Source organism: Camellia sinensis, chromosome 9, assembly GCF_055761805.1.
Source record: "Camellia sinensis isolate YWXY chromosome 9, ASM5576180v1, whole genome shotgun sequence".
In the NCBI taxonomy this organism is placed as follows: domain Eukaryota; kingdom Viridiplantae; phylum Streptophyta; class Magnoliopsida; order Ericales; family Theaceae; genus Camellia; species Camellia sinensis.
Genome location: NC_138969.1, coordinates 81,463,889 through 81,476,208, shown reverse-complemented (window position 1 = coordinate 81,476,208; position 12,320 = coordinate 81,463,889). Strand labels below are relative to the sequence as shown.

Genomic DNA, 12,320 nt, shown 5'->3' with positions numbered 1-12,320 from the left:
TTTCTTGAACTAATTCTGGCCCTAAAAGAGGTGCCTCTCCGACTTCTGTCCAACATATTGGTGATCGGCAAGGCCGTCCGTACAAAAGCTTCATACGGTGCCATACCAATACTTGCTTGAAAATTGTTATTGTAAGAGAATTCGACTAGTGGTAAGTGTTTCTCCCAATTACCTTTAAAGTCCATCACACAAGCTCGAAGCATGTCTTCTAAAGTCTGAATTGTTCTTTCTGATTGACCGTCAGTTTGAGGGTGAAAAGCTACACTAAAACACAACTCTGTACCCAAGGCCCTTTGCAGACTTTGCCAGAACTGTGACGTAAAACGAGAATCACGATCTGACACTATTGAGACTGGTACTCCATGCAATCTAATGATTTCTCGAATAAATAATCGGCTTAAAGATTCGAGTGGGCCTGCTGGTCCTATTGGTAGGAAATGTGCCGTCTTAGTTAATCGATCAACCACCACCCAAATGGCATCATGGCCTTGCGGCGACCGGGGTAATCCTGTTACAAAATCCATTGTTATGTGTTCCCATTTCCACTTAGGTATTGGTAAAGGTTGGAGTTTCCTTGCCGGCTTTTGATATTCTGCCTTCACTTGCTGACACGTCAAGCACTTAGATACGAATTGAGCAACGTCCTTCTTCATTCCACTCCACCAATACTATTGCTTAAGATCCTGGTACATCTTGTTTCCTCCCGGATGAATTGCAAAAACTGAATGGTGAAATTCTTTAAGTACTTCGTCTCTTAATTGTTCGATGTTTGGCACAAAATTCTACCTAAATACCTTAAACTACCATCTTGATGAAGTGTCCAATCTGGTGAAGATTCCTCGGTCACTAATCGGGCCTTGATGAAGTCGGTCTCCTGATCAAATCTTTGGGCTTCCAACACTTTGGTAAGAAGTTGGGGTGTTGTAACTATTGTAAACAACCTACCCTTCCCATTCTGAGTCTCTGGTTGTAACTTAAACTCATTCATAGTGCTTACCATTTCCCATTCTTTAATTGATATGTTGGCTACAATCTCTCTTGTCTTTCGACTTACTGCATCTACTCAACATTAGCCTTCTCGGGATGATAAGATATGGTGAATTGGTAATCTTCAAGGTACTCCATCCAGCGTCTCTGTCTCATGTTCAAATCTCTTTGGGTGAACAAGTACTTCAAGCTTTTATGATCGGTAAATATCTCAAATTTTTCGCCATAAAGGTAATGTTGCCAAGTCTTAAGTGCGTAGACCACAACCGCCAACTCCAGATCGTGAGTAAGATAATTTTTCTCATGATTCTTCAATTGTCTTGATCCGTAAGCTACTACCTTCCTGTTTTGCATTAACACACTACCTAACCCTTCCTTAGAGGCATCACAATAAACAGTGTACCCAACGTCACGTTCGGGTATGACTAATATAGGTGCGCTTGTCAGTCTCTTCTTGAGTTCTTGAAATGACTGTTCACACGCTACGTTCCATTCAAACTTTACTCCTTTTTGCGTTAGCCGTGTCATCGGCTTGGCTAATTTGGAGAAATCCTGAATGAATCTCCTATAATAACTTGTTAATCCCAAGAAACTACGAATCTCAAACGTATTCTTAGGTTGTTTCCACCCCATTACTACTTCTACTTTAACAGGATCCACTGATATCCCTGATTCAGACACAACATGACCTAAGAACTTTACTTCCTTCAACCAAAATTCACATTTGCTAGCTTTAGCATACAATTGGTTTTCTATTAGAATTTGCAAAACGGTTCTCAGATGTTGCTCGTGGTCTTCCTCTGATCGTGAGTATATCAAAATATCATCAATGAATACTACCACAAATTGGTCTAAATAGGGGGTAAAAATTTTGTTCATTAAACTCATGAATACCCCAGGCGCATTCATCAAACCAAATGGCATTACCACAAACTCATAGTGGCCATAACGGGTTCGAAACGCAGTTTTGGATATATCTTCTCCTCTGACACGAAGTTGGTGATATCCCGACCTAAGGTCAATTTTGGAAAAACATTTTGAGCCTCTTAATTGATCGAACAAGTCATCAATTCTGGGTAAGGGATATCGATTTTTAATGGTGGCTAGATTTAGTTATCGATAATCGATGCACAATCTTAAGGTTCCATCATTCTTCTTCGCAAATAATGCTGGCGCTCCCCAAGGGGACGTGCTTGGTCTGATGAACTTCTTACTCAACAGTTCTTGCAACTGCTCCTTCAATTCTCGAAGTTCAGCTGGCGCCATACGATGTGGTGCTATTGAAATCGGTGAAGTCCCGGGTTGAAGCTCAATCGTGAAATCTACATCTTGTTTTGGGGGTAATCCTGGTAATTCGTCAGGGAAAACGTCAGCGTACTCACACACCACATGGGGTAATCCTGGATCCTCTCGAGTTTCGTCTTCCAAAATTAGGCTTGCCAACCATCCGTTTAGTTGATCATGCCATCGCGACTTGCGACACGTTGGAGTTAGAGAATCTTGTCTATCTCCTTTAAATTGAACTTTCGTGCCGTTAAGGGGGGATACTGTCACTGTCTTACAGTAACAATCAATAATGGCTCGATGAACTGACAACCAATCCATTCCTAGGATGACGTCAAAACCAGACATATCCATAACTCTTAGATCACAGATCAGAAATGAACCGGAGATTTCTAGCTCACAAGATTTACAAACTAGATTTACTCGGGTTTGACCTCCTAAGGGTGAAGCGACGCTCATAGCTATCTCTAGCGCCTCTGGCTTTAAACCCAAACTTGTCATACATGCAGTGGATATAAAAGAATGCGAAACCCCAGAATCAAACAATACTTTAACCCAAGAATTCATAAGGATTAACATACCTTGAATTACTGATGGGTTATCAACATCTTCTTCTTCTCGGAGAGCATACATTCTTCCTACTGCCTGTTGGTTAGTCTCTCCCGATCTCTTTCCATTACCAGCTCCTTGTGGTTGTGTTCTTGGTCGGCCTGCATTCTTAGAGGCTTGAGGCTGCCCCTTGTTGGTCTGGGCATGTTAAGTAGGCTTAGAACCTTGCCCTGGTTGGCATTTGTTGTATGGTTGTGCCCCTCGCTGATCCGTAAAATACCTCCCACCTTGAGGACACTCACTTCGACGATGCCCCTGTTGACCACATCCGAAACATCTTCCTTTCCACTCACTTACAAAGTTTCCTCCTTGCTGGTTTTCTCGATTCTGCCTTTGTTGCTGCTGCATCCCTCCGGCATAAGGTGCTGGCGCAGGATGGTTTCTGGTGTTGCGGACTGGGCCTCCTCCGCGTGGTTGGTTGTTGTTCCTTGATCGCTGATTTCGAATGCGTTCGGAATCTGCTAACTCTCGTTCCACAATTAAAGCTCGATCTACCATCTGGGCATAGGTGGAGAGTTGCACTGCGATCAATCTTCCTCTAATGTCTGTGTCCAAACCCCATTCAAATCGCCTAACCTTATCCTCTTCATTTGCTACTATGGCTAAAGCGTAGCATGAAAGAGCTTCAAAACGATTCGCATATTGAGCGATTGACATTTTTCCGTGGTTCAGTTGGAGGAACTCTTGAATCATTTCTTGTCTTAGCGAGTTAGGAAAATACTTTTCCATGAACAGGTCTTCGAACTGTCTCCAAGTTAATGTCTCTACTTGTCGAGTACTCTTGATCATTTCCCACCAATGATCTGCTTCCCCTTCCATTTGAAATGCCGCCATGGTCACTCTATCTTGTTCATTTCGAATGCCGGAGGTATCTAGCAACTTCTTAATTTGCCTTAACCATGCTTCAGCTTCATGGGGGTTTGGTCCACCAAGGAATTTGTGGGGACGTAGCTTTTCAAATTTTGCTATCATCTCCGATTTGTTTTGATCTTGGTTTCGGGGTGGTATATTGCCTACTCTATCAGCAATCGCGCGTATAATTCTAGCGACATCACCATCAGCCACTCCATCGCCATTACCGTTGTTATTATTTCTTGTTCGTCCAGCCATTCTGCATGATGGGATTTTCTTGTGATATATTCATTTATTTATTATCATCATTATTATTATTATATTCATGTGCAAGGATAGTTTAAAAAAAAAAAAGACTTCAATAATTAGATTAGATAAGCTACAATTAGCAAAATACAATTAAAACAAAGGAAAAGATTAAATAACATACTACGGGAAAGAGATAGCCCCTACAATCCGAGTTAACTCCTACACTCACAATTCTAAACTAGGCAATTTTTTTTTTTTTACATGTGAGCATACAAAACAATCAGTTAGCCTAATTTATAGTTCCCTTAAGACCCCTTAAAATAGCCAAGGAAAGTTTCTCCACACCAGGGCTTCCGGCTCCCATGTGGCTTGGAAAAGTCCCATGAATCGCCACAGCACCCTTACGAAGATAGCAGTTTCGCACACACGATGCCCTAGCAGCAGCACTGGCTCCTCCCGATAAGTCCTCCAGTCCCTGAAGTTCACTGACCCATCTCTCCTTACAATTCTGCTTGGGTCGGGCATGATACACTGAAGGCTCCAAAAGTCAAAAAGGTTGCCCACCTTATCGGTGAAACCATTCGAGAAAGGGCCTAATTGATATACCCAAGGAGTCTTTTGTCCTAGAATCTGGACAGGTCCGATATAGGTACCCACCCAACTCTCAGCTTTCCAAGCACAACCTCCTAGGGGATCAAGTCTGACATTTACAAAAGAGCCAATCTGCAACCCGTTTCGCACATCCCAACCCTCAAACGTGGCTCTTATATCTCCAGTGTTCTCCTCGGTATTGCCTTCCATAGACTCATCTTCAGTGTCTGACTCAATCACAGTAACCTCCGAGGGGTTGTATATTGGTACAACTTCTTCAACTTCATTAGACTCAGACTCAGACTCAGGCTCAAGTTCAGGATCAGGTTCATTGTCAAGCTCAAGCTCAAATTCATAGTCTTCTATAGGCATCTCCACTTCTTCACTTGGGTCAGATTCTATGGATTCATAGTCTTCTATAGGCACCTCCACTTCTTCACTTGGGTCAGATTCTATGTCATAGTTTTCCACCGAATTTTCCTCGTTAGAGTTAATGTCTGATGACCCTGGCATCCTACAAATAAAAAGGTTCTAACTTAGTCAAGTCACCCCAAAATACAAATTAACGTAAGGTTTTCTTAAAAACAAACTTCTACCCATGGCCCAAAGGTTCAAACCTAGGCTTTGATACCAAGCTGTGACGCCCCAAATTTTTTTTCGAAACGTCATAAGATTTAAATAACGATAACTTGCTAGATAAAGTTTTAACTACTAATTAGGAACTTTTAAGTTCTTACATAGTCAAAGTCCAACAACAAAATAAAACTACAAATTCACACCCAACGTCACAACATAGTTAAATCCTAATACAAGGGATAACAGGATTTTATTTCGATAAAATCTTGACTCTAAGTCAGCCAAGGTTCGATATTGGCAGCAGCTCCAATTTCAGCCTCAGTCCTTTCTTCAACATAATCTGGCATGAAACGCCAGGGCAACAAAATATATGCCATGAGTTTTGCAACACAGTAAGAAAACGTAACCAACCTACCATTCTTTTTAAGAGAAAAATAATATTCTAAACATGAGATAACCATATAATTATACACAGAAATTACAACCATTAGAATAATTTCAGTAATTTTTATAAATTAGGTGACACTCGAAATCTCACCAAAGAGATTTAACTTACCAACCACTAAGCATGACAACGGTTAATTTGAAACCCTCCCTTAGTCATATATTTAAGTGTTACCAACCGTAACTACCAAGGATGCCCACATCCGGAGTTATATACCCAAGTAGTGGCATCCGTGGTCTGCCCCAAGGAAACGGTCTGCCAAGGGTAAGTAACCTCCCTATGTGCCACCTACACATCCACCCTTATTCTAAAACCGAATACTGAAAAGGAGTCAAATAAGTCCCGTGCCATCTTAGAGTTCCGCAACACAATTTACGTGAGAATTCTCAAAACCAGGGCTCACCCTGAATACCCGGTATTAACCCTTCATCAGTAACTCATTATATACCGTTAATCCTTTTGGTTAATTTATATACTAAACACAAATTATTCAAATCTCAATCACCAATAACGTTATACCAACTAAAGAAAAACTCCCAACATAAAATATTATGCATGTCACCCAATAATAGTTCAATGTACAAAATTTAGTAAACAATTACTTAAAACCATGGTATGAACATAATAACTTTAATACAAGAAATAAACCATAAATGCACACCTGCACAAATTTTTGATTTACTAAATTAGACTAGTATAATATGAAAGTGGTGATTTTATCCTGTCCAGAAAATTTTTTCAGAATATATGTCTTGCAAGTAAAATTTTAAATACATTACTTATACAACGCTAAAATTCATATCAATCTACAGAATAATCCATAAACATGTTATGGTCATTTTTCAGAAAGCATTTTCAAAAAAAAATTATAAATAATTCTTAAAAATTCCAAGGGTGTTTATGACACAGATTTGTCACATTTCCTTATATTAATTCCATGCTTAAATTTATAGATCAAACCCATAATATAAAAATTTATCATGAAACTAGACTTCTCAAATTTCATCTTTTAGTTAGAAATTACCAAATTTGGCTTAGTATAGAATTTTAAATAAATTTTCAAATACAAGTTAAAATCTGTCACATAGTTTCAGATTTAGTTTAAAATTTGTATAAATTCGCAGAAAGCTCAAAAATTGTTTCCAAAAATTTCTGAATAAACTAGACATCATTATCAACAACTTTGTAGAAGGAATCATCTCGAAATTGTGAGTATAAAATTATCTAAAAATTCGGGTAAATATGCTGGCAGATCCAAATAGATTATTCTCAACACAGTTTCAGATTAAAAATTTGTATAAATTCGTAGAGAGCTCAAAAATTGTTTCCAAAACTTTCTGGACAAACTAGATATCATTATCAATAACTTTATAGAAGAAATCATCTCGAAATTTTGAGTGTAAAATTATCTAAAAATTCGGGTAACATGCTGGCAGATTCAAACAGATTATTCTCAACACAGTTTCAGTTTTAATTAAAAAATTTTATAAATTCGTAGAGATCTCAAAAATTGTTGCAAACATTCCTGGATGAACTAGATATAATTATCAACAACTTTGTAGAAGAATTAATATCGAAATTTTGAGTATAAAATTGTCTAAAAATTCGAGCAAACATGCTGGCAGATTCAACACAGTTTTAGACAATGTATCAAATGTACATAATCTGAAAAATTTCAATTATATAAAAAAAATGAGAGGGTTGAGAGGGTTTTCTTACCTAGTAGCAGGGTGACAAAATGGTTGAGAACTTTGGTTTCCTTAACCTCCTACTCTTCTTCCTCTCCTACTACTGAACTTGGTTGCTTAAGAGATTTTTCTCCTCTCTTTTTTTTTTTTTTCTTCTACCGAATGCTTGCATGCACAAGGAAGGCTTGCATGCATATATATATATAATGCTAGTTGAAGACATCTCTCTCTCCCTCTCATTCTTTCCATTATTATTATTATTTTTTTTCAAAAAATTCCATTCCCTTTCTCCAATTTCTAAGAGCAAGCTTTCCCTAAATTTTATAAACTTTTCCCTAAATTTTACAAGCTTTCCCAAAATTTTATGGCTATCCTAAATTCTAAAAGATGGTGGGTTTGGTAGGAGGTGTGGGTTGTTTGCCCACGGTTTGTTTGTTTGTATTTTTTTTTTTTTTTTTGTGTGTATTTATAGGGGTTCTGAAAATTGATACCCTAAGATTTTTATCTAAGGTATTTAGTAAGAATAATTATTATATTGAATCCTAATTAAACTAATTAATAAACAGCAAATATTGAACACTCACAAAATTATCATTCTTAATAGGGTCTTTGTTAGTGATAGGATTTGGTTAATTTAAAACTAATTAATTAATTTACTTATTTATTTTCTTTCAAGAATAATTTAAATATGGGCTTTCACACATGGCTTATAAGAAGCTTATTTATTTATTTATTTCACATCAATTCTTTATTTTTTAACACATTTTTTTATAATAAAAAAAATTAAAAATAAATCATTCCCAAAACAACCTAAGGCTAAGAGAGATGGGAGAAACCTCTTCCACATTAAAAATAGGAAAATAACACTTAGCACCACAAACTTTTGAAGCAATATTAAGACTGAAAGGGATGGGTGAACATCCTGCATATCTTTTACCTTTTTTTGGATTTTTTTTTTTGGAGGGGGGAGGGGGGGTTTTGTGTGTGTGTTCTGGTGGCCAAAAACCAAACAGAAGGCAAAGAAAGACAATCACTTAAATTACTGAGGGGGACCATGCATGTCTGCTATGACAATAGAGAAAGCACATTCAAAGCAAGCCGAGCCAACTTGTGAGCCACCTGATTACCTTCTGTATCCTGCTTTAAAACAAGAAGACAATCTCTATGGAATCTTAGTCACAATTGCTCTAATAGCTCACAATCTCCATTAAGTCCTATAACATCCTCCATATTAAAAATAGAAAAAAATATAAAATAAGAAGGATGCCAAAATTCTACTAAAACTTCTCATTTTGGTACCAAAAACTAGGAGGGACTCTAGTCTGGATACCGAGGTGCTATCCAGACCGGTAGATTTCACCAAAGATTCTATTTCTGCAATTTGAATAATTTTTTATGTGGATGATATACGCAAAAAGTCATAAAAAATGAACGATTCATATTATTGAAACAGGACTCATGATGGATCCCACAACACTAGCCAGATCAACACTTTAGATTTGGATTTGAGGGAATTCTCTCCCCAAAACTATACATTCAAATTTATATATAAAAAAAAAAAAAAAAACCAACAACATTTATATAAAATTAAATTTTAAACACCCATACATACCACGGATAAAATGCTAAATTTTTATTTTTATTTTTTTAGTGAAAGTTATAGCATATATATTAAACAACATAACCAAACATCAAGCAATTATATATTCTTGAAAAATAGCAATAGCACAAGATATCAGCCAAGAAAAACCACCCCCCACCCAAAAAAAAATAATAATAATGACGACTTTGAACCTAGTTTAATATAATAAAGATTTCTCTCTTTCTCTTTTGTTCTCTTAAATATTAAATAAATTTGCATAAATTAATCTATAAAATGTATAGTAAATTCTCACAAAACTACGTAATTTAAGTCACAAAAATACATAAGTAAATAGCATGTCATATGCCCTGCACACTGAAGAATTTTTCACATAGTTCAAAATCTCAATTGTTTCCTCATCTTTTCCATCATTATACCACTACCTGCCATCCATAATACCCACCATCATAGGACAATGCACCATGCCACTTGGGCGATATTCTGATGCTTAGTAGGCACCAACATTGTGAAGCTACTAATGGCAAAGAGACAGAGACACACACACACAGGGGGGACCCTTGAATCAGAGGAGAGAGGGAGATGGGAATGAGAAGGTGGCAGTCCGAAACAATAAAAGCAATGAAAGGGGCAGGGGAATTAGATACCCAGTTTGGCCCCAAACAATCACCGAGAGACAATGAGCAAGCCTATTATTAGAAGTCCTAGGTTTCCAGCTGAAAGTAGTCCTCTAACAAATGCCAAAGTTAGTATCTCTCATAACTACATCTATCCTTTGAAAAACACAAAATAATAGTTGTCCTAGTATCATTTGTTAGAATATTTTAATAAAAATAATATTTTATTAAGTACATTCATTATATTCATCGTTAATTATTAAAAATACTTAATATGTTTAATCCCAAAACTATTTTAATGTTTATTATTGATAATTGTACTAGAAAGTGGTTGGCTTAAAAATATTATGAATAAATTATAATTATAGTCCTTAAAATTTAACACCATTTTTTATTAAGTTCTTAAAATTTTAATTTTGTCATTTAAATTCTTAAATTATTAAATTCAAATCAATTTAGTCTTGAAAACAATATAAAAATAGAACATAAACCTAAAAGTTAACAACAATTAAGTTAACAATTATTATAAAAACACACGTGCGGAGAATAATTAAATTAACAATAAATTAAAATCTGGGACCAATCATAATTTTATATAATTTTTAGGCTTATGTTCTTTTTTTATAAGGTTAATTGATGATAAATCTAATATAAAGAAGATATAAGACATTAGGTCCAAGAGAGATTTTTTGTTAATAAAAGGTCCATGCTTTGTGAAATAGTTTAGTGAGGGTTCTTGGAAAACATTTTGTTTCCAATTTACCCCTTGACTTTTTTTTTTTATCTGTTTCACTTCTTGTTGACTATTTGTTGAAATTATTTTTATTTGTTGAAAGTCCTATCTGTTCAAATTTTTTATCTGTTGAATTTTTTATCTGTTCAAATTTTTTTAGGTGTTCAAATTTTTTATCGATTCAATTTTTTTTATCAACTGTTAAAATTTTTTACCTATTCATTTTCTATCTGTTCAAACAACAAATCATCATAGAAGAAACCTTCTGGCCAACTACTCATCAGAGACCTCCATTGATTTACTTGGTATCTCTTTCTTACTGATCTGTGAATCTCCAATAGCAACAAAGGTGAAAGAGATTAAAAGAAATTATATGTATATAAACCTTCCTCTTTCTTTTCCTAAATTCTTAGATGAATGAATCTGATTTTTGAATTTCCACCCAAGCAAGCAAGTTTATTCCATGGCAGTTGTCTGCGACCGTTGCCACCTTAATCTCAAACTCCCTTAGACAATCGCCCATGCTTCCCCTTACCCCTCCCACCAACACCTCAAACTTTCCACTCCTCCTCCTTCTCAATCACTGTTGTCGATCTAGAATAACTCTAGGCCCTTGACTATGGCAACGGCGACATAGTCTACTAGGTCCGCCACAAGTATACCTTCGTCGTCTACGCTGTCAACACCGCCATTGATGAGCATGTTGTTGCAACTGACATCTCGGTGAATAATACAGACACACACACACACAAACACACATACAAACACACACACAGAGATCACTGCCTGCCATCCATAATACCTACCATCATAGTTCAATGCACCATACCACTTGGGTGATATTCTGATACAAGTAGGCATCAACATTGTGAAGCTATTAATGGCAAAGAGACAGAGATAGAAACACACACACACACACACACACACACACAAAAACACAGACACAGTGGAGCATTGAATCAGATGAGAGAAGGAGATGAGAAGGAGAAGGTGATTGTAGACAACCCATTTTTGACCGTTCTCAAGACTTGGACGTCATCGTTTGAACACCCGATGATTTCGCATACTTGTGTTCGTTCTGAGCGTCTGAAGTTCTTGGTGGAGTGCCTTGCCTTCAGGCCTTTCAACTTGTCTGTTTTGTGCTTGGTTGTGGACCAAGAGCTTGTTGCTTTGAATTTGGAAGAGAGGGTGGCTTGTCGGCCATCCCCAATGTCCATTGGCCATGGCTTGTGCCTGCCGGCCATCAGTGGTGGCTAATCGGCTACACTGATGGTCGGTCGGCTACATTTGTGGCCGGTCGGCCACTAATGATGGACGACGGTCATTTTTCTCCTTTTTCAGATATTTATTTGCCAGTTGTGCCAGCTATTGGTCACTGATGCTCATTTCCATAAACGTGTATGGAGGGATGAATACAAGCTTGTAGCTTGTTTTTCTATATAATGGGGGGTCTCTCCCCCATTTGAGAGGTTAGAAAATTTTGTGAGCAAATTTCCTCTCTCTCTCTCTAGAATTCTCTCTTTCCCCCCATTTTGTGCTTGAAAGTAAGAATTCTCTACACTTTTGCAAAGAGACCCTTAGCCAAACATCTTCATCTTGGAGTTGAGGTTCTTTGAGGCTTTCTTTGAGCTCCTAAGACTGGTTTAAGCTCAGAATTGTGGTTGTTTAAGTGCTGTGCTTCAAAGATATAAGAGTTACTTTGTAAGCTTTGTTTTAGTTGCTTGCTTTGCCATCTTTTTACACTAATTTTTGCATGGTTTTCAACTACAAAAAACTCTGATTTTTCAGCCTTGACATGTTGGTTTGAGATCATTTTATGCTAAAGGGTTGTCCACCCTTCTTTTTGTTTGCTTGAGTGAGCTTTTGTGCCATCTTCTAGCATATTAAAGTCAAAATTTTTGGCCCTTTAAACCACTTAAATTCAGACTTATTTCAGTGGTAAAAAGTGTGTTTTGAAGTCCAAAAATGGAGGGGGTGGCCTCCCCTTCTTGTGTTTCACTTCCATGCCTATTTAGCATCCTACGGTAGCATGTTTTTGTAGCTTGTGTTAGCTTAATTTAGACATGTTTTAGGCTCTGATTTGGTATGA

General features: G+C 37.0%; 2 protein-coding genes across 2 annotated transcripts; both read right to left on the bottom strand.

Annotated features, from left to right (window-relative positions):
* Positions 1-2,100: 2,100 nt before the first annotated feature.
* LOC145799580 (uncharacterized) lies at positions 2,101-2,904 on the bottom strand. Its single transcript, XM_082889177.1, has one exon. The coding sequence runs from the start codon at positions 2,902-2,904 to the stop codon at positions 2,101-2,103; it is 804 nt and encodes a 267-aa protein (XP_082745303.1).
* Positions 2,905-3,027: 123 nt separating this feature from the next.
* Positions 3,028-3,990, bottom strand: LOC114272392 (uncharacterized). Its single transcript, XM_028214080.2, has one exon. The coding sequence runs from the start codon at positions 3,988-3,990 to the stop codon at positions 3,028-3,030; it is 963 nt and encodes a 320-aa protein (XP_028069881.2).
* Positions 3,991-12,320: the final 8,330 nt, after the last annotated feature.

Excerpts from the sequence above, each read along its gene's own strand:
- LOC114272392 (XM_028214080.2), bottom strand. The coding sequence starts at position 3,990 with ATGGCTGGACGAACAAGAAATAATAACAACGGTAATGGCGATGGAGTG.
- LOC145799580 (XM_082889177.1), bottom strand. The coding sequence starts at position 2,904 with ATGTATGCTCTCCGAGAAGAAGAAGATGTTGATAACCCATCAGTAATT.